We start from the raw sequence: 26,388 nt of genomic DNA, 5'->3' as shown, positions 1-26,388 counted from the left end.
AGATCCTTTTAATTATTCTGAAGTTCAAAGCACTCTAGTGAAGCTGCAAAAGAAACCTGCCTGCCAGACCTGTTCCTGGAAAATTACTACCTTCAGTAAGCTGGAAAACAAGGCTAACTCAAAAGTGATTTGTTAACTTTATTGCACAGTAACACTCCATATGACATTATTCACATCAATTTTTACATTTCAAAGTGAAACAAGAACTCAGGAGAACACCGTACTTCAAACCTGTGCCATTTACACTCCTTTCTTCATTTCTCTCTTTAGTCTGATAAATAGCAGAGTTTCTTTCTAAAGTAAACCCTAAATGTTATGTTGCATGAAGAGATACCGAGTACATCTGCTAGCAGCTGAATTGTAAAAATTGGTCTTATACTAAATCCCAAATTTTAGCTCTCTGCTCTGTCTGGGTAATTAAACTCAAAGTGTCAGAGCAAGTTAAGGATTCTAGGACAGGGTTTTTGCAGGTCTTTAAGACAAGGACAAGAGTTATGCTTGCTTGAAAATTTTATTGACACAACTGTTTGGTCCCAACACATGAAACAGCACTTGAGCCACAAAAGAAAGTGTCCAAACAAAGTAGACAGCTAAGAAAAGAATTCTTTCTTCTCCCTCCCATTCCAAGAAAAAGATAGTGCATAAGTTGAGGGCTTCAGTGACTTTTTTCAAACAGACATGAATCTGAAGTAGTACATTTCAGTGTTAAATTAAAGAATTTCATGGATGCAATGCTTTTAAACCTAAGTCACATCATTCATTTAACCCTTTGGGTAAAAAAATATATTGCAATTCAATTAGCTATTTTGTTACACTATGAACACAACTCTCAAAAAGTATTATTCTATTACTTTCAAACAGCAATTTCATCAGAATCACACATGAATCCAGAAGAGTTATGCTGACCTCCATAAACGGTATAACCACCACACTCACTCTGACAAATACCATATTTTCCTCTGAAGAAAAAGGTTTTCTTTAGAATTCCAGATGACTTGTAGCTGCATGTCATGAAAATGTAATTTCAGGTTGGTCTTTTCTCCAGTGCATGCTCTTCTGAAACAAAAATCTAGACTGATCAGTGTTAACCTTATCAAACTTAGGGTGAAAGCAGATGTTGCTGCATTTGACTCATTAAAGTAAGTCCAAAAAAGCTTACTTCTCAATTTCTCTTTCCATAGCAGTATGTCTGTAGAGGTTTATTAAAGGACTCAAAACACTGTGCCATAATGCTCAGAAAAACTTTCAAGTGTTTCTCTGCATTCACAATGGCTATAAGTTCACTACTGATAATACTTGGCTAAGTTTAAAAGATTTTATAACAAAATCTGACTACTAAAATTCTGTCTATAGCCATTATTCAGTGGCATTTCTTGTTGCTGGCTGAGAAGTTAGAGCCCATGTTCCATCTCCTGTATATTACAATAGAATCCACCTAAAACAGTATTCAGTTGGCCAGCGGAAAGCCTCTAGTATAGGTTATTTCAATACTACAAGCAATTTATTTGCTGCCTGGCAAATACAACCCCATTGTAAATGCCATTGTTACCCAGAATGGGTATAAAGTCTCATACACTGGATATTTCTACTAACTAGAGTTAAGGTCATCCACTGACTTAACATCTCTTCCAAAGCTGTTCCCTTTCAAAAGCCAGCACAAGGTACCACAAATTGAAAAAAGCTTCCAATGCTAGGAGCAAGTTTTAGAATAAAAGCAGACACAACTAAAGAGAGCACAGATCAAAGAATAAGCTTCCCATTTACTGAACATGCTTAAAAAATAAAAAACAAGGTTAAGCAGAACAACCTTAGCATTTCCACATGTAGTTAGAACTTTCCTTACAGGTGGAAATAGCATCAATACCTTCTATCACGAAACATGTAAATAAGAACTGCTTCATTATCTGTGATTTATGCATTGAATGCATATTTCAGAAATATCAGAATCTTCCTAACTTCATTTCTAGACACAATAAAATGTGTGTGTATTAAACTCATGACACCAAGACAGTCTTTCCCTTAACCAAATCCATGCCAGACTGGAACTAAATATAAAAAGGGAAGCTTAAAGCACCAATGTCCTAGAAAGCTCCTAAACGGAACTGAAAGCTACAGAAAACACTTAAAACAAGTTTTACAAAAAATCCACATAATCTTCTACAGACATCTTTAGACAAATAATTTCCAAAGCAGTTACAAGTCATCTGAAAGGTCAGAGAACAAATTTCTGAAGGACAGTCAGCTCCTCACTCTCGTCATTTCAGGTCAGCGAGTTAGAATTTCTCAAGAGGCTTTTGAAAGACAGATCATGCATTTTATTAATACTGTCTGAAACAATACCAGTAAGCAACAGCCTATAGAATACAGTATGCTACATGTATGATTACACCACCAACAAGGCTTCAAGAAAATAAAATCTGTTCCATTTTACTTGAATTAATATTCTGCTTTTACTGAACACACATTTATGAAAAACTGTAAAATTTAAGAATAATTTAATGAATACCACAATTTTTTTCAAAATAATAGAAAAAAATCTGCTCTGCTGATAGCTATGTTCAGTGTAAAAGGAACAAAATCTTCACAGAATACATTAAATACAAATTAATTCTAGGCCTTTCATTAAAATACGTAAGGGCTAGCAAAAAGCTTTATTTGTGCAGAGTCCATAGGTATGTGTTTTTCACACTGAAGAGTTAAAGCTTGGTTACAGGTGCAAGTGAAAAGTTTGCTGCCAATTTCACCTTGTTTTTGTGTTGCTTTTTGGCTGGGCTGTCCATGACTACCTTGTTTTGTTGGGTTTCAGAGGAGTGACAGGGAGGCACTGAAGCATTCTCTGTGGTGTTATGTACCACGGATCCCGAGGTCAGATTATCTTCGGCTGTGGTAACAATTCTCCGTTTTTCTTCTTCTGTTAAAATCATTATCTCTAAAATAAATAAGAAAATTTATTGATGTTCTGTTACTGAAAATAAAGAATATTACTCTGGTAATAGGCAATGAAATATTTTAAAAGAACTTGTCAGCTTGATCTGAAGCCAGAAGATACTTCATGTTCATCTCTGCAGCTGACAGGGTATCTGCTTCCGACTCTGTCTGCATGAGGTACCATCCAGAAGACTGAATTTAATTCTCACACATCAAGTCACTCAGTGGTCAGAAAAGCACTATGAAACTACCGAGGTAAAAAAGGCTGCCACAGGTTGGCAAAATGCAATTTTAGTGGTGGGTAACACCTCTTTGAAATTCACCCCAGAGTATCAAACTAGGGTGCTTACAGTCAGTACTCAGTTTCTGACAGAAGCCACCTACATTTCCAAAACATCACACTGTGCAATGTAGATGCATATGTATGTATTTAAATGGAACTTTATGTAATAATGCATCAAACAAATAGTTCTCTTTCTAAATTGTACGAGTTATAAATGCATAAGTAACACAACATAGGCAAGCAAACTCTTACCAGACAGAGATGCAGGGCGTTCCTCAAACTGAATGAGATCTGCAGACTCAAGAACCACTGGATCAGGTCTCAGCTGTGGGGATGGCAGGCAGGAAGGAACTGGCTCACACAGAAGGTCAACGGGAGATGTATTTGTGAGGCAAAGAAGTTCTTGCTCAGTTTGATTAGAAGCTACAAAAATAAGGGAACATCTTTCAAAGTACCTGTATCTTGTAAAGGTGTCACTGTTTCAGAGCTGATAAAAGTAAAGTCTTCAGGTGCAGTTCTGAGAATATGAGAGCTGTGCCTCATTTGAAATATTAAAATCAGATTAATTTATGCTAACCTACCTCAGATTCATTCAAGAGTTATGTTTCTGGATTGAGAGCATCTAACTAATTACAGTGCATCAGCAAAGCAATAGCATGTTACACCTGTTGCTTATCTGCTTGTTTTACTCCTATAGTAAGGCCTGGTATTTGCTAAACTTGATAAATAGGAGAGCTGAGGAAACAAGTCCTACAGGAAGAGGCTTTACCAGAAAAGGGCCAGTTACCAGACTACTCTCTTGCAGACATATCAATACCCTATCACTATTTATGTGCCTTCTAACACATTTACATGTGAAAATTAAGCTGAAAGTTAATTTTCACTTCACAGGGACAAGCCTAGACTTCTGAAATAGTAACTCAAGAGCCATTCCACAAGTTCTACAACCTGCAGGTAGTAAAAGAATTAGAGAGACCACAGCAAGATATGATCTATGAGGTCATCATTACCCAGTTACTTTTATTTGGGGATGGATTTATACCAACAGGACTGCCATTACTTCCAAATGACACCATAAAAACAACATAAGAACACCACAGAAAAGCAGTATATATTCTCATCAGGATAAAAGACATTTCTAGCAGAAGCTGCTGCTGACCATCTCTGCTCAGTAGCTTCACACTACAAATGGTACTCTAGCAGTTACATATATACACACAAACACAACAGACAGCTGAGAAGAACAGATGCCCTTGCCGAGAGGACACATACTTAACTCTATACTTTGGATGAAGGTTCAACAGCTTTCAAGCCATAAAGCATTTCTACAGAAGCTCAGACTGAATCACACAGCTTTCCCTATGCTGCTTTGATTATTCTGCTTATTTCCCTCAAGAAAAAATTTCTTACATAAATCAATTTTGCATTACCATTGCTAGGTGCTCCTAGATGTGGTTCCATTGATGAAGTGGATCCTGCCGTCTCCATAATTTGTTCATTATTGTCAGTAAGTTGATTTCCATGATCATCCACATGATCAACAGGGGTAAAACTAGGTGAGCTAAAACAAGCTACAAAAAGGCAAGTTCATTTGGTTCATTTACTCAAGTCACATCTTAAAAATGGAAACTAAGATATTGCTCAAAATTGAAATGGCTTACTTTTCATATCATTCTTTAGTACCACAATTCTCTTATGACCATGTCCTTTAATCCAAACCACCTATATAGAGAAAAAAAGGCAGAATTAAACATCACACAGGTTAATCTCAAAGTCTAAAGCAGCTTACTCACTGCCTTCCATTTAGTTTTGTGCTGCCACTATTTCAAAAATAAGCTGTATCACATTATTAATTTGTACTACACCACATAAGTAAAAGCTTTGTCTCAAAATAACTGATGCCAAAGGCAAACTATTGGGCTAGAAAGTGTACTAGTTAATAACAAAACTCTGTTTAAACACAGAGTTAGAAAATTCTATTTTGTCACTCTCTGGAAAGATTAAAGGAAAACTTTAGCCACAAACCTGGTTACAAAATTATCCCAGAGCACTTTAGACATGTGGATGATAAGAAAATGGAACAGCAAATCCTTTATGTGGCACTTCTGACAAGGTCCCAACTTTTCATTCCTAAAACCAGGCTACACTATTGCCCTGATCAAAATGATGCTTCAGTACTGTATAGACATTCATTTAAGACAGAAATCATTTATCCCAATTGATGACAATGCCAAGAGTGTTGCAGCCTCACCAGGAACAGTTCTTAAGCAAAATTTGAGCAAAGATGTAAAAAATATTTTTTCTTATAACATAATCCAGATTTCTCAAGAAGCTATTAAAAATACAATTGCTATAAGCCTCCTTAGAGAAGGTAATGATTCCAGTAATTCACACCAATTACAGGAAACCACCAAGGTGTAACTATGCAGAACAGTACATGTATGCATGTACTCCATGCATAAATCTCAATGCAATTGGCCAGGATGGAAATCTTCACACCTGTGGAATTGCTCCCAAGAGCTCTTCTAAATTGTTGCATCCATATGCTTGATGTTGCAGCACTTCTCCTGTGTATTTGCTATATGCTACTGGGAATTCATGAAGAAAAATCTGCTGATAATGGTAAGTGTGAAGTAAGGACCTCACATTCTTTGCAAACACATACAGATTTGTAAGCTTCACATATTCTTCTTCTGAACCATTGGTAAAAACCTATTAGAAGAAGAGAATTAGAGTGCATACTTCTGTATTTTCTATTCACAATGTCTTTCCAAAGTATGAAACACCAGAAAAGAAGAAGAGCTTACATACCTCAACCAAGTAAGGCAGACTCTTCAGGAGTTCAGTTAAGGTCATATATCCATATTCACATGGATTAAGCGAAGTACTATGGGTTGTTTCATAATGCTGTTTGAGCTGCTCCACAGAGAGAAAGGATGTTTCATCCCAGGACATCAACAAGACTAGCAATTGGGCAGTGAGAGTTCGCAGAGATTTTCTATTTAACAACTGAATTTGCTTGCCAGATTCTGTGTCAACAACCTAGAAAAATGAACTGGGAATGAAATTAGGGACAGGGAAGAACCCAATTTACAAATAAATTGCATAGCTTGGGTTTTGTTTGAGCACAGCTGTATCTGGTATTACATACCAGCATCTGATAGCCCCCTAGCCAAAAGCACACAGGATAGAGAAGCTTATTACACAGAAAAAAATATTTTAAATGTACAAAAGCTGAGTAGCAGTTCATTCACATGATCAGACGCAATTTTACTCTTCATTCCGAGCCAGTTGGACCTGACTGAACTCCAGCCTGACCACCAGCTGCTAAACTGGAGCAACTGAACCAGTCAATGTAACTTTTCCACTGATATACAAGACCATCTATGTATTTACGTTCACAGTCAAAGCCTCAAACCATAGATAAAAAAAAGTTAGGAATATAAACTAAAACAAAACATTATAGACTTGGTTAATAGAAAATGATTGCTTTTACACAGAAGTCTGATGGAAAAAAGAAACCCACACCCACAACAATTTCTACTGTTAAAATAAGTACTATAATACAATCTTCTACTTATTGCTGAACAAGCATGAGTTTTCCTGAAGAGAGCTGAAAGGTTACAAAAGAACTATGAGAACATCATGGGAATATAGAAGCTATATTTAAAATCCCTTATGGGATTTCCCCAATTTAATGAAATATTGTTCAGAGAGTAAAATACTAGGCACACAGACCTGTAATTTGAGGCAGGTAATTCCTTAGCATCACATACCTTTTAGAGGGATAAACTACAAAGATAAAACATTACCTTTACAACATGGCAAAGTTTTTGCATTAAAGCTGGAACTGAGCTAACATCATAGTCATGAAGACGCAGTGTGTATCCAAACGTTTTGCGGTACTCTGTCAGTACATCACTCATCATGAGGCAGTTGTCCTTCTGAGACCGCAGCAGTTTAACAAACTGGGCAGAAACTGCTTTGACTTGTTCCACCTCTGTAAGGGTGAGAATTTTCTCCTCCCCACATTCCAATACCTACAAAATAGAAAATACTCTTTGTTAAAGTGATTTACCTAATCTGGATGAAAATAGTATAATTAAAATTCAGGGGTTGCAGGCAATCATTTGCTATGTAGCAGGGCTCAGCTACTTCAAAAGATATGTATACTGCAAGTAAAACTATCTAATTTCTGAAATTTAACAACATAGGCCATTAGTTATCAACTTTTTTTATTAAGCACGTTTAAAAACTTTCATTAAAGTTAGCTCTAATTTTGGTGCACTGAGTTCTGTTAACGTAATACAACTTAGTAAAATTCAAGCTGTTTGCTAGCAAATTCAAGTTCTCTAAGTTTTACTAAAATAGCTGTAAAGACTTTCTTCAATACAGCTGTCTAACATTACAGGTGCACAGTTTATAACTCACAGCGAAGTTCGTGAGAAATATAAACCCTGCTGAAACAGTTGTATAGATCTCAGAAAAATGCTTTAGCACAGCTTAAGATTTTGGAACTTACTTGTAAGACCTCTGGTATGGCTTCAAAGAGTTCAACTAGTTTTGTAAAACCATAGTAAGCAAGTTTACACTGGCGGCCAAAGTGGTGATGATAGGAAGGAATAAATTTATTGAAGGGCATTCGAAAATGGGGTTGATGGCGCAGTAAGTCTACCACCTCTTTAGCAAACCACTTGGTTCTTTCAATTTCTTCTTGTGTACGTTCTAAAATTAAAAAAACAAGGCAAAAGCGGTGTACCAACACAATTATAAAATGCAACAGAATGCCATAAAAAAAATATGGCAACTGATTTACAGCATACCAAGTCATTTTCTTTTACCACCAAAGACCTTGACTAAGCTTATGCATTTGATGTCCAAAATAATCAGATGATCAGCATTTTGGGAGACCTTAAATAGCCAAATACGTTGGTGGGTTTTTAATATGTGGAAATAACCCACTCTCTAACCATACCACAGAAAGTTTAACCCCATGCAGAAGTAATAATATTATGTGTTTTGTCACATAAACGTGCTTTCACATAAATGTCACATATACGTGCTTTTGTATCTGTTCCACTACAAGCATTCCTAGAACAGCAAATTCTTTATTTGCTAGAAGTTCATAACTTAGTTACGAAGGTAGAAACACAACATCAAAATATCCAAATCACTGCCATATACTTGAGTTAGCAGACTTTTGAAATAGTCAAAAGTTTCTTTACCAACAGTAAAAACAACGTACATGGACATACCTCTTTTGGGAATACAGATTACCATTTCATTGTCTTGCTGTGACAAACAGATGGTTGTATCTGGAATTTCTGATATAATATCAGCTAGTTCACACACTCCATACTCAGTAACATCCCAGTCCTTAGAAAAACACCTGAAAGTTTTAGAAAATTGTAGAACACAAGTATTAATGCATCCTGTGCAGGCCAAAGAAAAAAATAAAAAAAGCTAACATGTAAATTGAAAGAATACACCTCAAGTCCTAGAAAACCCAGAATATTCATATTGAAAATAATGCTAACATGTGAAACAGGGGAAAATATTCTTAATTCCAATTATCTACCTATTCTAACCATAAAAATAAGATAAAAAAATCAGAACAGCTGAAGTTTGAATGGAACATTGGAGGTCAACTAATCTGACTTCTCTGCTCAAATAGGATCACTTACAGCTCAGGATTGCATCCAATTTATATCTTTATCTCTAGAGAAGGAGACTCCACAACCTCTCTGGGCAACCTATTCCAATGCTCAGTCACCCTTCAGTAAAGCAGCTGATAATACACTGATAGTTCACATGATGCTGGAAGACAGAGCTGTATGCATCAACCAGTGGAAACCTCAAACTACTCATGGTGATAATATTTAAACCTGAGCTTGAAAAATATTACACAAGTGATTTAAGAAAACGTAATTATGTTAAACAGCTCCATATGGCTACACTTCCAACAGCCTGTATTTGCTTAATAGTTAGACATATGCTCTTCTTAAATAAGTTTAGGTCTCAACAGGAAGCAGAGACCATTCCCTGGAAAGCACCATATTAAGCATATGAAAAGGTATTTTACTCTCCCCACATTCCTGACAGGAACCTGACAAGCAAGAACACTTTACATATATTCTTATTCAAGAAATAGCCAGAGCTGACTACAATGGAGATGCAGATTTAGCAGATTTAGAAACAACTAATAATATATTTTTGCCAACAGTGGAAATATAAGTAGAAATGTGCATTCCCAAAAAGGGGTGTTGGAACAGGCAGCATCACAGCACACATGCAAAGGTAGACCACATGTAGCACTAAGATGCTATGGTTTCAAAGCACCTTCAGTATTACTTTCTACATTCTTAAGGGAAGCATGGTTCTCAGTTCTAAAAAAAAGGACAAATCTAAACACCCAAACCCCAAAACACACACCACCCACATTTTTTATCACACTAGAACAGAATATTCTTCCTGGCAATAGTAAGATAGGCATTACTCCTCTGTTTTGTGTCATTACTAAATCCAGTTGAAGTAGTAAGTGTCTACTGACAATCACTATTTTATTTTTCCCCTCTAAAGAAAGCCTAACACTAAATTTTCCTTTTACTGTTCATGCTACTGTGCCATGACCTGCTCACTTAAATCCAACCTCACAGTCATGGCTTCAAAAGAGAAATGAAATACAATAACCCATTTCAAGCTCCAATACAGTTAAATAAACCTAGTACTAAAGGAAATAATAAAGTCATGCCTTTCACAGTTGTTCCCGTTTCATTAAAGATAACTTACCAGTGATAAGCCTGTAAGAATTCCCTTACAATAACTTGTTTACTGGCCTGGGATTTGAGAAGCTTCAGTAAGTCTTGAGTAAAGCGCTTCACTTGAGCTCTGTGTGTTAGAGTTAACAAGCGTTTGGAACCCATACCAAGAATCTGCAAGAAAATTTTATTTGATCACTTGGATCTAGCATCCTCAGTAAATTGTTTTACAAGATATTTAGAAGCTAGTTCTAAATAGTATAGGTAGGTTAGAAATAAAGGACATAATACAGACAGTGTTTAGAAATACAGCCTCATGAAGCCACATGTTTTCTGCACTATGGCATATAGCATCAAGAAATGCAGAAGTGCTTTCCCAGATGTGCTACTGCAACTGCTGCACATTTCTACTGGTTATTTTAAAATTCTGCAACCAGCTGCTGTTCAAAGTAGAAAGTTAATGTGACTGTAGTGTTTTCCCTGTAACACAAGGCCACGTGACTTGTTTCACACAGAAATCCTGCAAGTCATAAGCTACACATCACAGCCTACCTGACCAGCGCTCAGCCTCTGCTCTGTTCCAATGGTGAACAGCACAGTTAAAACCTTTTACCCAAGCACTAGCCACAGGCTAAAAGTGGGTTTGAACTTTATCTAATCTAAGCCTCTGGAACAAAGCTGTTTTGGAAGGGTGGGGACAATAAAAACAGTAAGACTAACATCTCAAAAAAAGAGAACAATTACACCCCAGGTTCAGTTAACCATCTCTTTCAAGACAGACTAGACATAGCACCTATTACACAATACCAACCAGTAATTCAGATAGTTGAAGATACAATTCCCCAAGTTAAAAGGAACAGTGCCATATAACTCACTTGCAGTACATGAGGCACTGCTTCTAGCAGCTCCATTAGTTTAGAAAACCCATAGTTAGACACACGGCATTGTTTTGCAAAGTGATGATGGTATGTTGGGATGAATTTACTGACAGGTATGACGCAGGACGGTTGGCTTTTAAGTAGATCTATCACTTCTCTACTGAACTGAATAAGTTGTGGATTACCTACAGGGCTCTTAGAACGTAGAAGCCAAGGATCTAAAATAAAATACAAAAAATAATCATATGACTGAACCTTTCACTGATATTCTTCCACTAAACACTGCAATTTATGACACAAAACAAACTATCCAAGAATGAACATTCAAGCTAAAAGTTTCTCTTTATAAGAAGTTTAAAAATTGTACAAGAGGTTTACTTTATGCTACTCAATTTTTTTAAGTACAAGTATTATTTCAGAGAAAATTTTGAACAGAAATATTTACCTGTAGTAGGAGGTGGTGGTTTGTTATGTATCCATTTAATAACTTTAATTCCATTTTGGGCAGTCGCAATGTTAACCCCAGGAACACAGGTAATGAGATGTTCTAAAGGAACACCACCCTGGCCTTCTGATACCATTTCAAGATCACTGAACTCTGACATATAACAATCAGGAAAACTTCAGGAAAAAAAAAAAAGCTTCCATTATACACTAAAATATCGCTAAAAATTGTCCTAATTCTGTTGAGACACTTACTAAGCAAAAAGCTTCAGCAGCTTACTAGCACATTACAGAAAACTTCATAAACTGCACCTTTTAAACACGTGTCTTTTTGCTCAAAAAAAATTTAAAAAGTAGTAATTTCATAGGTACTTATTTATTATAAAAGCTACCACCTTACATAAGAACTGGGGGTTTTATACAATAGGTAGTTTCAGTGCATTACAACAGCCAGCAATAAAGTTCTAAATCTTTAACCTACAACCCTTATACTTAAAGCCAAAATTAAAACACTTTACCTTAGTAAAGGCACAGTACCCTCATGTGTCTGTAGAAGACTGTGAACTTGGGGAGCAAATGTCTTCAGAGACAGAATCACAAAAGGAATTTTATAAGAATCTGGATCAAACTCCCGCTCACTGTAAAAAAAAAAAGTTAAAGTTTACATGCTCGTTCTACACATCCCTTTAGCACAGCATACATGTGCTCACATACACACTCATAATAAACATTAAACTACATACAGTCAATACACTGCTACTAAGTGACAGTACCACTAATATACAGTCACAAGCAAGCTCCATCTTTTCTTCAACATAAAAATTAATACAGCTACAGCAAACTTCCAGAAGACAAACAGCACTAGAATACCACATTTTATCATCATTAGATTAAAATTTTCAAATTAAGTTTTTGCAGCACATACCAGGCAGTTAACAGTGAACATTTGACTGCTCTAGTAGCACAACCTGCCTGCTGCCAAATAAAACAAAAAACTAGAAAATCTTCAACCTGGTATATGAGTCACTTACTAAATGTAGCTGGAGGACAAAGAAAAATGGTCAGTTCCAACTATAATTACATAATAACATAATTCAGGCTAATAGAAATCTCTAATATGTTTAACATTCCTATAAAACTAGAGGAAGGTAGCATACCTTTCAGATTCTGCTTAAGTAGTATTCAATCTTGGCAGCTGTTCTAGTATACAATAATCTTACCCAAAAAGACTGATTCATGAGGACTACCTAGAAAATTCAATGTGTCATCTCATTATTTTCTGCCTGATTTAGTCTGGTAAACACATAAACAGTGACTGGAGCACACTATATGAACATATATACCTTAACTTTAATATACCTGGAAATGCTAAATGCTGTTCAAATACTTTGTAAGATTTCATAGTATTTTATACACAGCTTACATAAAGTCTTTATTCAGGCAATGCTGCTTACAAACAGGCTCATGATATTCCAACTCTTCAAATATTATAGGACTACAGTTTGCTGATGAACCATCATGTGACTGTGAAGATCCCAAGGGACTCTGCCGGGCTTGGCTGCTGGGCAGAAGACATACCAGCCGCCCACTTCCTTGGTCACGGATTGCCACCGTATCTGTTAGCTTATATAAGTCTGATACAACTAACTTATGCCCAAATCTAAAAGAAAAAACATGAAATACACATTAATAACAAATACTGCAATATTTTTTTTGTTTTTAAGAAACAGGACTATACTAGAAACTATTCTACGCAAAATATTAAGGTAACTAAACCTATTCACCCAAACGTAGGAAATGAAGTAAAACAATGAAAACATAACCTTCTCAGAAAGGCCAGTATTACAGTAATTGCCTCTGGATAGTAATATGATGCATTATCTAAAAACAAAAAGCTCATAATACTCCAAAACAGAACACAACAAACAAAAAACCTTACTTTTTTTCATAGATTTCTGTGAATTTGAACACAGGCAGACAACAAGCAGGTGCATCCTGCAGAATGGACATCGCTTCCGAGCTACAAAACAAGTTTTGTAACATCAGCACAAATTAATCTGTTAGTATTAGTCTCCAGCCCAAATTGTTGAAATATTTATAGATGAATTTTATGAACTATAAACGTAACGGGGAAGGAAAAACATTCCCTTCCATCCCAGCACCACAAAAGCTGGCTGACACTTCAGATCAGGGGAGTGCAAATAATAAGATTTCTGCTAATCCATTAGGTAATGTCTCTGAAGAAACTGCATCTTTCATAGGTAGCAGTAAGATTTGTAGTATCTATAAAATGCAACATTAAAGCTGCAGCATTAGAAGTTATCAGCCTGGTCACAGACATAAACTAAAAGGCAAGAATGAAATAAAGTTGTAAATTATGCAATGGCAATACTCTATACTCCAAGCACTATTTTCACTGGAGCATTCTGTGAAAAGGTTAAGGTAACTTTTTCCTAATGCTTTCTTTCAGTATGGAAGTTTAAATAGAAAATGCTCATATTCTCACAAGCATCAGCACTCTAGTTCTGTCATCTTCCATATAGAAAATGGAAATCAAAAAACACCAATAGCATTTAAACTGTGCACCCCATTCTCAAAGAGACAAGTCATATGCATTTTCTTGGAGGAAAGAAGCCAAGTGTAATCTTAACTCAGCTGCACATGGTCATCAAGATATATCACTATTATGAAACAATACTGGTAAAACTGTTAAATTATTAAACATAGATCTAGTCTCTTCAGATGCAACTGAAAATGTAAGCACAGTGTACAAGTGCTAAACTGAAAACTAGCCTAGTTATATTTAACATATTAATCGGATCATAAGACAGATTTATTTCCTTATCATTGCTTTGCTCAGTCTTTTGTATCATCTTTCAGCTACATGCTAGAACAATTAAGATGCCATGGTGCTTATTACCTCAGTAGAGCAAGTGATTTACTAGCAGCTCCTGTTGTTAATGAGACCTGGATCCTTTTGCCACCAATTTGGTATCTGTGAAGACTGTTGACAGCACTGATTGCTTCTCGCAGACTTTCCATCTGAACTATAGCCTTCAACTGGTAGTCTGTATGAGGACTGAGCTCTATAGATTTTACCTGAAAGGAAGATAACACCTTGTACATTTATCACAGAATGTTAATCCAAGGCAAGCCACTCAAGGGTAGTACAGACTTGTTTTGGCCAAGAGCCGAATATACTGCAAAATGAAACTCAGTATGATGAACCATGGCCAACAGGGCAATGCAAACAAGAACCAAGTACAGTAAGCCTTGGTGAAGGCAAGGCCATGATATTCCTTTAACACAAGCACCATCTTCCCGAATAGAAGACTGTGCCAGAAGAATGTCATTTACAGATCAAATAGGACTGCTGCAGAAACTGTCTTTTTGCATAGCTGCTTTCTACATATCCACATTCTTCATGTCTGTTTTGATGACTTCTAATTCAAAACAAACTCAGCTTTTACTGATATTTTTAAGCTGACATTAGGAATTCAGCCTTACAGCTTAAAAATGTTTAGCAGCTAAAGCAAAAGTCTCTGCGTGACTAATAAACCACTTGATTTCATATATAAAACTTAATAACAAATCTATGAAGACCACATGCAAATTAAGAACCTAGTATACATGATTACCTGGTCTCTTTAGAGGAAAAAGACAATATCTCCTTTTTACAAAGTTTAAAAGTCATGTTTCAATAGATTTCCATACCTACTCGACGTAGCTAGACCATAAACATGCCTGTAATCACATAAACAGAAAGCACTAAAAACCAGATTTAATAAAGGTATTTTAGCTTTTACCTTGCCATGTCTTGAGAAAGTTTCTTGTAAATGTTGCTGCAACTCTTTTCTGGACAATCTGTAATCTATATTGCTGACTTGAATGTCTGCACCATTTGCAAAGGGCTCAGAGCAGTCTGTACCACCAGTATGATTTACTACATTAAACGTGAGTGGAGATGATCTATTTGAAAGGTTTGGAGACATACTCCTGGGTAAAATAAAAATATTCATGAGCTAAGGTAGGTATTGTACAACTCTGATATATACATCACAAAATTATTCAGAAAATAGACACAGGTCAAGTGCACAAGCAGCTCTTTAAACATATTTTCTAGTACATGCATGGGCAAAACAAATTTCACCACAAGCAAAACACTGTAAGAAAACAAATACTTCCTACAGACAGAAAGGAAAATCATTCATACTACACCTCAAAGTTACCCAATTCAGTAATATACTTGGCACTAAGTCTTGTACTATCTTACTAAGACATAAATAAGTCAAACTCATTCACATGATATTAATAATTGGCAACAGTTAGGTATTTAAGTCTAGAAGAACTTAACAGGCCCAGATAAATATCTGCCGGGAATGTCAAAAGCGCTGAAATTAAGCCAAGGAAAACATCTGTAATACCTCTGAATTTTTTTGAGGTTTTTTGTTTTTGTTTGGGTTTTTTTTTTTTACATTTGTCACACAATGTTTCTGAAAGAGAGTTCACCCCATCTTATATTTACTTCTACCCTCTGTCAGCTATCACACAGCACCATCAGCTTCCTTTTGCCTCCACATAAATTAGTATTACTGTGTTCAGCATACACAACTCCATATGCAGCAATAATAAACATATATATACTGATGAAGTCTCACTTCACCTCCCAAATAAGACAGACACTTACCGAGATGACCAGCAACTCTGAGACATCAGTAAAGGACTGAGCTGTCTTGAGGCTGTCAACTTACTGAAAGCAGAGGGATAGCTGACCTGAAATACAGTTTCATCTTTATCTTTTTTATCTATAGGAGAATTGGTAACGCTCCTGGAAGCGGAGGTCTCTTTTCTATTTACAAACATATAAGAAAAAGAAAACACATTATATTGCAGAATTCACATTAAACAAAAGTACAAAACCAAATTAAACACTGATGTCTTTTTAAACATACTTCTGGCTGCTTTTACAGGATGTTTCTCCCATTCCACTTTTTTTGGTTGCCAGAGAGACAGGAGTCACTGCATTAGAATTACTCTGAGGAGAAGGAATTTGTTCTCTTAAATGTTCTTGTTGGTTTTCTGTATTTCTACTTATGGTCTTTGATTCAAGGTGGCACAGCTCCTGTATGAAACAGATGAAAGGTCAACATAAAAGCACCAGACATTCCTTAACAGAGGCTTTCCTTGTGATGGAACCTTAGTTAACTGACATTCTTTTCTTCAACCACATTTTCATTGGCACTTCTTAAGCAAGAATATTTGATTTTCTGTAACAAAAACCATAAACCATCACCTAGTTGAAGTATTTTTGCTATACTGTAGATCTACCTTAGTTTTCCTTAAAACTAGCAAAGTGGATCCCTCTATATGTTACATTCAACACCAACACAAAAGTCAAAGCTGGCCTAGGATTAGAGACTCAATTAGTACCAGCAGTATTGCCAAATTGAGAAAAGGTGATAGACGGGGGAAAAAAAAAGACTTTCAAATTCACTTTGTTTTCCAAGCAGCTAAATACAACTCTCATTCGGGAATGTCACTATACATCAGTTACTTATTAAACTGAACTGACAAGTTCACAATAAAGGTGTAATAAAAGTAAACCTCAGAACATGAGGAAAAGAACTAAACAAGGTAAAACAATACCTGTAAACTTTTAACATTTGTGGGTTTGGTGACGGATCCATGAATCTGGAAACCTCTTCCAGCAGAGCCTTTGGTACCAGCAGACTGATCACTCGAGTCTTTGTTGAGGAGGCACAGCTTTGTGTTCTTGTTAACTTTTTTGGGAGACTTCACCTTTTCAGTTCCAACAAAGCCGGAACTTTTTGTTTCATTAACTTCTTTGTTTTTGGGAGTAAAAGACACTACAATCCTGTTACCAAATACGTCTTCATTTTCCATTCGTTTCTGAGCCCGTTCAGCACTTTCTTGATTTAAAAAACGGAGAATTGCACTGCTTCCAGAAATGCTCAGCACCTTCCCGCCACAGTTGTCTGACAAGCGCCTAAGTCTATTACTCACACTTTTGCTGTCTCTGTTTGCTGGCAGATTATAAACATATAATAGTGTATGGCATGCCTGTTTAAAGAGAGCAAGATTTTAGTTTGATTACCTCAGAATACCCTCTTGTTCAAACCCAGTATTTTTACATTGATTCTGGTGATACCCTCACCCCCACTCGTTCCTTCCTCCAAGTCATTCTTATTGCAGCATTCAGTTTGTTTGGAAAACTCTTATACTAAATCTCTATCTCCAATAGAACTTGAAGTCAACAGATCAACGCCTGATCAATTCTCCAGGAAAGAGCATCACTGTTTGTGATCGAAGAATTCTACATATTCTACATGTGCATGTGAACACATAGTTCAGGAAGTTATTTCAGAGAAAGAAAAGGCTGTGAGTGCTGCGCAAAGACAACACAGAACTCCAGACTGAATCATCAAAAGACAGAAAAAACCCAAGAACACAATAAGACAGTCATTCTTTGTTAAGAAAGCATTACAGAGCTGTCTTAATGCACAACTAAGTTCTTACCCTTTCTGCCAGAGAAAGGCATCCAAGATGCATTATCTGATAGATTATTGAGTGGTAAGAATGTGACTTTGCAATTTTACTTTAGTTAATTACTTCTCATTATTTCATTCTTTCAGTCTTAGAGCAGAAAGCATACATGGTAGTAACCAAAATACAGACAATAGTCAAATATGCAGCAGACATGTCCTACCATAAGAAAGTCCATGTAACTTCAGCCTGTTCTCTCCCTAGACTGGGGGAGGGGTAGGAGGAGAAAGGAAGTTGACACTGTGAAACATCTGTTGCATTAAGGATTAGAAACCCTTACCGGCACTTTCAGCGGTAACCTTGGTGGCAAGTCTGAAATGAATTCTTCAAAACAAACAAGCTCATGAGCATGACGTAAAAGTGCTTCTGAAGCTTGGTTTTTATGTACCAAAATTATCCTGAAGCCATGTCTGTGTCTCAGGTCACTGAGTTCTAAAGCAAAGTTTACATCCGCTGGAGAAAAAAAATGAAAAATAGAATAAGGAAATATATGAAAAAGCTTAAAAAAAAAAACGCTCCACAATAACCAAACCAACCCCAAAATTCAAACCAGATTAAACAAGCACAACCCCAGGTCTCACTTACTGAGTTCTATTTACCACTGAACATTTCCAGTGAAAAAGCACCAACAGCTACAAGGCTTCTCAGTAGATATAAATGAACAGTTAGCATTCAGTCTCAGACAAAGGCTTCCTTTTAAAAGCAACTTTAGCTATTTACCAGGAAGGCACTTGACTGGCACTGTATACTTGGAGACAACATTTGTTTAACTTTAGGGAGAAGCCCAAAGCAACAAACAGCAATTAAACAATTGAGTGGCTTGCATATGCAACTGTACAGTGTACTGCTACAAGAATAAAAACTAAATCAAACGCATTTTGCTCAAAGCATTCTTACAGATTACCACATGGAAGACTCAAGGAGTTTTACTTTATTAGCTTCCTGCTGAAGCTGTCTAAACTTGAGGCAGTATTTACACACATACCTACCAACACTCAACAAGGCATCAGACTCCAGAGCTGACTGAACTAAGCCAAGTTCTCATCTTACCGTCCCTACTTTTCTCTTACTGCCACTGACATTATTAATAAATTCTTAAGTGATTTAGTTAAAGCTGATTCTAAACACAACCCCTAGAAAGCAGAATAGTGTCATATGCAAAAGTATGACTAAGGAGAAGAACTGAATTCTGCACTGTAGATGAGCACCACAGACACTTACTTGACACAAGAACCACAGTGGCAGGTGCAGTGTGTGTATCAGCAAATCTCCTAAGACTCTGTCTGAGTTTGTCATCAGCAGCGTTCTTTGCTGTAGCATTGATGTGTGCAACAGTCACCTATGGGAAACACATAGATATGCTCTAAAAAAGCTTGAATGTGAACTGTGCTTACTTAAATTTAGTTGTGGCGTTTCTTATTAATGTAAGTATAAGCTTTCAAATGCATCTTTTATTTAGATAAACTGATACACACATGCATGAAATATAACATGTATGTATCTCAAACTGTTCCAATGATCAGTGAACTTCAACCCTGGTTGTTCAGCAATGCCTTAGGAATGACATTACTGTTTTGTGTTAAAGATCACAGTTTACGTACCTTAAAAACATTCCACAAACTCTCATTTGAATAGAGAGGTGACAAACATGGCAAATACTTGCTACCAATTCTTTTCAACTCACACAAGCAGATAAAACTTTCAACTTGTTATCTGCAATTTAGAGGATGTGAAAGGAGTTCTGACTTACAAACTTGGACAGAAAGTTAAAAAAAAAAAATACCACGAAACAAAGTACCTTGATGGAAAAATATGTAGTGTTAAAGGTGCCTCAACCAATACTACTAATTTACAAATATCCTCACTAATCAATGTAGTACTAAGTAAAAAAAAAAGTCAAGTTCTCAGAACCATAGCGCTTTTAGGTTAACTATTCAGTTGCAGATTGGAAGGCTAACACTAAAAACACCACCATCACTTACTACTGGATGAAATCAAAATCCTCTGTGAACACTAAAACTAAAGCTAAAATTGTCATCTGCACAATGGAATGCAGTTTCTTAAAAAGTATCACATCAGGAGAGTTCAGCATTAAAGACCCCCCACCCATAAACTAATAATAATAAGCTCGTGCACTAAAAGCCATGGAAGCTAACAAAGCTTTAGTGAACAGGAATCACTATTAGAACACTCAGTACACAACCTCAAGCAAGAACACCAATTAGATGCTGTTTTGATACCTGGCAGTTGTTCAGCTCCTGAATAACTTCTTTATTTTCTTTACTAATGTCACACACACAGATGAATTCTGCCTCTCTGTGACCTTTAAAAAACTTTTCACGAATCCTCTGTACAACTGCTATAGCTGAACGGCCAGTGGGAACTGAGCAGTTTTCAATATCCCAGAAGACTCCAATGGGGGGCAAGTTTTCCAGAACTTGGCCTGTTATTGCAACTTCCGGAGATCCTGTACAGGTTTAACAACACAGACCACTTTAATCTCAAAAGCCAAAAATGTTGAACTTAGCATCCTACAAACTTTGCACACAGAAAGCTTTACATTTCACAGAACAACCTGCCCAGGAATGCAAGTTCAGTTCTATTTTCTTAAGGAATTTCAGAAACAAGTCTTAAACAGAAATTGCATGGGTATATGCTGACTAGTTACTTTCACAAGATTCACTGGAATTGCATTTTGTAAAGACACTTATATAGGGTGGTAAAATGCTAGTAAAGTTATCCAAGTTCTTATTCTTCCATACTTTAACTTTCATACTAGCTATGATTCTGTAACTGAATCAGTATTAACACTTTAGAAATACCATGTACTTATTTCGCACAATACTGCTCTCTCAAGAGCACAGAAAAAAGCTATCTTGTAATTATAAACATCATGCCTGTACTGCTTAGAAAGTGACACTACAGACTAAGAATATGCTTTTCAAATATGGCTGAAGATAATTTCCTTGTACACCACCAGAACAAAATAGCTTCCAAGTTGTTAGGATTTATTTCCCTAGTTCTTAAAATGTTAAAAAATGTAATAAAAAATTTAAATAAAAATGAAATCAAATCTTGATGCAAACAATACAGAAAGTTCTCTAGTCAGCTACCAAGAAGGAGAAAAATGACTGCTACTGCTGAACCCAGGACAGTCAGTCACAGAATCATAGAATGGTTTGGGCTGGAAAAGACTTTAAGATCATTTAGTTCAAACTTCCCAGCCATGGGGAGGGACACCTCACACTAGACCATGCTGCCCAAGGCTCTCTCCCACTTGGCCTTGAATGCTGCCAGGGATGGAGCATTTACCACTTCTTTAGTCAAAACAGATCAATCCAAGTTATGACTTTGCAAAACAGAAACAAGGTGTATTTTTATTGTTTAATCTTCTATGACTTTACAGATGGTGCCAGAGAACAGTGCAATTTAAGAGAACTCTTCATGTACAGTGGTATTCAAGGAGGACATTCACTAAGTGAAATTTCAAACAAATGTGGTTTACCATATTTCTGTGGTGATTTTCCAAGGCTGCTTGCCAGAAGCAAACTCTTCTCATTTCCTGTTCCTTTGGTTCCACAGCCATTACATATTGGAACAGGTGCAGTCTGTGCATTTGGAGGAGGAATATTTGGCCAGATTTTAGCAGCATCAACTAGGCTGTTTCTGGTTGGCTGTTGGGACAATTTTTCAAAATACATGCTCATTTAGTACACAATATTAACACATAGTGTTCCATGCCAGAAACACTCAAGTTTCCCTTCTGCAACAAACCGAAGTTCAGATACACTCTAAAAAGTTAATTAAGAATATCACTGCATGAAGGAAGCTTCTATCCTAGAGTCTGTCCTAGCATACTTAGTTCTAGATTTCCAAATGCAAGGCAAGATTCTGTTAAACTCAGCACATCAAGAGGTTCCATCACCTAGCACATGAAATCACCACAGTGAAGAGCACAAGGTTGAATTATCTCTCTCTCCCCCCAAGTAGTGGTCATAATCACAAACATAATTAATTCACTATTTAGCTTACTGAAATGAAAACATTTCACTTTCATAGGGGAAACATAAATTTGGAAGTTTAAGTAACATCTTGCAAAGTATATTATTTCACTTGAAACTAAAATTATGCTTGAATTGTGGTAGGAATCAGTTCTAAAGTGTACCATATAAGACTTATAAAACCAAAACTAGAATATCCTTACAGCATCAGACATTTCACGTGAGTTACAAACGGATCTTTATTGACCAGCTGCCCATGGGTACATATTAACTGTTGTTAGCTTGCTCTCAAGAGTCACTACTATGCAACATTTTAATTGGAACTGTAAAGAAGAGGTAACTGTCTTTCAAATCCACACAAAACTCTGCTTGAATACATTAAAGGATCTCCCGTAAGTTAAAACACGGTGGTAGCCTCTTTAGTCTTCCTATCAAACTGAAGGTTACCTCAGAAGAGATATGAGCTTCAGAAGGATACCTGGTATGTTTGGACTGTGCATCACCAACTGGGAAGATGCAAGCTGCAACCTGTTGAAACTGGTGTTTTGCTCAAGTAACATTATTTCACCATTTGACATATACCACAATGAATGAGAAATGTGATGGGTACAAACCTTGCTCAAGCAGTCACTGCAGTAGTGAGAGCCCTTTAAACAAACCGAAGGTGCCATGTTTAGGTGCAAAGGATTGGCGTACACACGTGATGTTAGCTCCGACTGTGCAATATGCTCATCCAAGTGGCCTGCAGCCCCACTTGTGAATTCAGAACAAGGAAAATAGCCAGAAGATGTGCAGCTCTGAAGGGCTGGATACTGATGCAGTTTGTGCACGTTACCATGACAGGACTGGAAATGGAGTTTTCCACAACAGGAAAGATGTTGACAGGAAGATACACTGTTTTCTATGCACATGCCTGGGAACTCACTTGCAATGCTTCTAGCTGGAGGAGTTTTCAGTGAAGATGCAGACTGATAAGCAAATCCTGACCCTACCTGACAAGTAATCGTCCCAGTGCTTTTTGAGTCTAATATTGTGCCAGGATGAATCAAGTTACCACCACCAACACAACGCATTTGCGGAGTACAAGAAGAGTCAGAGCCATGAGCACAGCAGCTTACTTTTGGGCCAGGTGAAAGCTGTATTTGCTGTTGCTGGAGAGGATGAACATCAGGAAGCGGAACTGCTGGAAACAGTTTAGAGCCAGCATTATGAGGCAATGAAGCATCCTTCAATTCTATAGCAGCTGTCTTGTTCTCCATGTAATCCTTCTGGAAATTGAAAGCTCAGTTACATTCAGATGAATTAAAACATAACCTTGTAATATAAACAAGCATATTTTTAGACTGTTACAATTTCATTAATAACAGATTTTGAAAAGTACTACCTTCATGATTATTATTAACTGTCTGAACATATAAGATATTAAAAGAAACATGCCAGTTATGTGTGCCAGCATGATCTATATTGGTATCAGTGGATTTTCAAAGCAACAAAAAGCTACAAAACAAATAGCAATGAGTCTGTAAACCAGAATTTGAAAAGCAGTGTTAGGCCAAGGCTGAGAGATATTCTGCAACCGATGGATGCACTGGAAAAAAAAAAAAAACACAACACAAAACCACCGCCGTGTGGAGGTACATAAAAAAAAAATTTATGTGTCAATGATGGCCTTAATATTGTATTAGAGTTTTAGAAGTAATGCATTAAAAGACTAAGACTTCAAAATATTAGAAATTCTATCAATTAGATAAACTAACATAGGACAGAGAACACTAAATTTTCACAACAACTATGTAAGTACTTTTTGCCTACTCTTATTTAAGATATCAAGATGTACAGACATAAAGGCACACACAGACATACAGGGTGGTTTTTTTTTTAAATGGCAGCAGTGAAGACTAAACAAAGTTATGAGAAGCACCTGAACAGACAAGGTCAGTAGAGCTAATCTGCACACAACTCACTGCTCCAGAGCTTTAGGCCAGTACTTTTGAACAACTTTCACTTTCCAAATTGAATTTAATGCTTTTCCTACTGCACAGTAATGAATAACTGATTACCCGACTTCAACACCACCCCTCTCTACCTGATGCCACATCTTAAGATATACTCTGCCAAAAATCTGTCCGAACTTGCTTAGATGTTAAATTCCAGAATTTATGGCAGCTGCCTTCCCAGCCCAATACACGAGAATAGCAACACAACAGGACATGTGCTTATCTGTTTCTCCCATGTCTTTTACTGAAAGTCAGATTAACACAATGAATGGGTGTTAATTAACACCTGGAGCTTGCCTGCTCAAATAATTCACTGTTTTCTATTACTCCTTTTATTCCTTAGCACTCTGTATCTCCAAGGTACAGAACTATATACAGTTATGGAACAACATTTAAAGAAATGGAAACAAGGGAAAATTAGACATTCATGAAGAACAGCATCCACAATTGCTATAACTACTAAATAAGTCAGAAGCTTCTAAGTTTGCCTCCAAACTGGTAAGAATCTGTAAGAATGAAGACTAGTCCCTACCCTGCTCTCCAGCAGTAACTTCACAGAGCTTTCAAGAAGCTGCCTTACAGACCTTTTAAGCAGTGAGTTGTACCATTACAGAGCTGTAAAGAGTAGAGCCTGTCAAGCAAAGCAATTTGCCTGCTTTCACCAACACAGATGAGAGCAGTGACCACCACTAGAGACCTTAAATTCCCAGGCAGATTTTGTATTTAATGTGGTAACTGCTGTCTCCTCTTTCACCCCTCTCCACTTGCCCCCTTTAGTCAGCAGTAAGACTGCAGTTAGTTATACTGCTCTACGCCAGGATACTGACTGTGCCTTTAGTAAAGCAACGAATTACCGTTCTTGCACTGCAAGGCAAAGACTTCTCAGCAGCAGAAAAGCAATCAGAAAGTTTCCAGAGCCATGGTTTTGCATCATTCTCTTGTCGCTGAAGCCATCCGAACGATCTGTTGCAGAGGTTCTCTGTCCTATTTCCTTCCATCATACAGCCAAATAAAAAGGTTCAACATTCTTTCATCCCCCCTTCCTTTCATTCTTCCTACCTGCTAAAAAAAAAAAAATACATTCTTTAAATAACCATTCAGGTAAGACAGAAAACAAATTCTCTTATGAATTCCACTACTGCTAGATCACTGAACTTGCATTATTTATGTTAAATTTAATTATGCATATGGAATATGGTTTGACTACTCCCTAGTACAAGAATATTCCTCATGACTTGCAACACAGGTGACACAGTCTGAGGAAAACACTGTTTAAGTCCGTGGCACTACCTAGAGTCCCAGAAATGCATTGCTGCTGACATGAATAATTTCCTGAATTTTCAGCACATTCTTCTAGAAACAGAAGCCAGGAGGTAGGTTTTCAAGAACAGCTCATCAGCAAATCCAAAACAGGTGCAACTGAACACACCTGAAAGAATTAACTGCATATTCCTTCTCCTTCCACTAGCTAACAAACCTATATACACACCTGTATTAGCCACACAGCATTTAGTATTTAAACAGAGCTTTAAATTATTAAAGTTATTTACAAATACTTACACTAATTCTCAAGCTACTCCACAGCATACCACATCAATTTAGCTTTACAGAACCACAAAAAGACCCAGCCACACTCCACCACAAAAACTACAGTATCAGAAACTAAGTCTTCTTACCCTCCAATTATGTATCGCACACATTAGAAAAATGCTCCTTCAGATTTTTTTGCATTAATTCTATATGGGTTAAAGAGCAGTACACTTGCCCCTGTGTTATTTCTAACCACAAAATAAGTTCGACTTTTTAAGAAAAAAACATCTATACGCAGGAACCCAAAGTACCCAGAATTATGCTGAACAAAAAACTAAGTTAATCAAGTTCTACAGCTCTGGAGCAAGTTACTTTAAAAAATGTCTGGTAGCACCAATTCGTTCATGAATTAAAAAGGAAACTGAAACCATTTAGCAGTTGCGTGCACCACACACGTCCACGTTCTGTCCTCTGCGGCTCGCCGCTGCCCCGGTGCCTCCAGCTCGGCCGGGCCCGCAGCCCGGGGGAGGCGACATCGAGGCCCGACCCTCCCCCATCCAGACAAACAGTCCTAACACACTTGGAGGTGCTGCCGGACGAATGGCCGCTCCCGCCCGCGGAGCTCCGCCGAGCGCGGCCCGTAGTGCAGCTCCGCCCGGGGACCAGGCTGCTGTCTGCAAGGGGAGCGGGCCCCGCCCCCACGAGCCCGGCCGCGGGGTCCCGCCCGGGGCCTCCCCACCGCCGCAGGGCAGCGGAGGCAGCCGCGGGCCCGCCTTATCCGTGCCCTGCTCCCGCTCGCTGCGCCTCACCTGAGCCGCCCCTCGCACACCGCCACGGCCCGCCACGGCCCTTTGTTGTCCTCCTTCCTCCCTCTCAGCTCCTTCTGCCGTCAAGCAACACCAAGCGCCGGAAACCAGCCCGCTGCCGCAAAGGCGGTTGTCGTGATGCTCTACTCCCTCCTCGCTGGCACGCAGCGGGCTAGGCCGCGGAAGGGGCCGTGCGTTT

At 37.5% G+C, this 26,388-nt stretch overlaps 1 protein-coding gene across 4 annotated transcripts; it reads right to left on the bottom strand.

Annotated features, from left to right (window-relative positions):
* Positions 1-125: 125 nt before the first annotated feature.
* Positions 126-26,325, bottom strand: MARF1 (meiosis regulator and mRNA stability factor 1). Of its 4 annotated transcripts, none has more exons than XM_062635258.1 (27): positions 26,193-26,323; positions 24,708-24,915; positions 22,471-23,124; positions 21,361-21,529; positions 20,096-20,322; positions 19,077-19,194; positions 18,136-18,308; positions 16,938-17,372; positions 16,244-16,413; positions 15,979-16,140; positions 15,098-15,287; positions 14,212-14,390; positions 13,231-13,311; positions 12,715-12,951; positions 11,810-11,929; positions 11,293-11,468; positions 10,845-11,065; positions 10,001-10,143; positions 8,467-8,600; positions 7,734-7,936; positions 7,024-7,251; positions 6,023-6,253; positions 5,711-5,923; positions 4,873-4,933; positions 4,642-4,782; positions 3,464-3,634; positions 126-2,929 (listed from the first exon to the last, which is right to left on the bottom strand). In XM_062635258.1, exons 2-27 carry the CDS (start codon positions 24,852-24,854, stop codon positions 2,697-2,699), a joined length of 5,217 nt encoding a protein of 1,738 aa, XP_062491242.1. In that variant the 5' UTR covers positions 24,855-24,915; positions 26,193-26,323; the 3' UTR covers positions 126-2,696. The 4 variants fall into 4 exon arrangements, with proteins under 4 accessions (XP_062491242.1, XP_062491263.1, XP_062491252.1 ...); XM_062635279.1 differs by having other exon boundaries at positions 22,975-23,124; XM_062635268.1 differs by having other exon boundaries at positions 24,708-24,912; positions 26,193-26,268.
* Between the last annotated feature and the right edge of the window lie 63 nt (positions 26,326-26,388).

The sequence above is a fragment of the Pezoporus occidentalis genome, unplaced genomic scaffold (assembly GCF_034315485.1).
Source record: "Pezoporus occidentalis ecotype Australia unplaced genomic scaffold, CSIRO_AGI_Poc_V1 ctg113, whole genome shotgun sequence".
Classification (NCBI taxonomy): Eukaryota; Metazoa; Chordata; class Aves; order Psittaciformes; family Psittacidae; genus Pezoporus; species Pezoporus occidentalis.
Note: the sequence above shows the minus strand (reverse complement) of the source record. Positions and strands in the feature narration are given on the sequence as shown.

Coding starts and splice junctions, on each gene's coding strand:
- MARF1 (XM_062635258.1), bottom strand. CDS start 24,854: ATGATGGAAGGAAATAGGACAGAGAACCTCTGCAACAGATCGTTCGGA. Junction 19,195..20,095: donor AGGAGCTGAACAACTGCCAG/GTATCAAAACAG, acceptor TGTTTCCCATAG/GTGACTGTTGCACACATCAA. Junction 10,144..10,844: donor CAGTGCCTCATGTACTGCAA/GTGAGTTATATG, acceptor ATTTTCTTGCAG/ATTCTTGGTATGGGTTCCAA.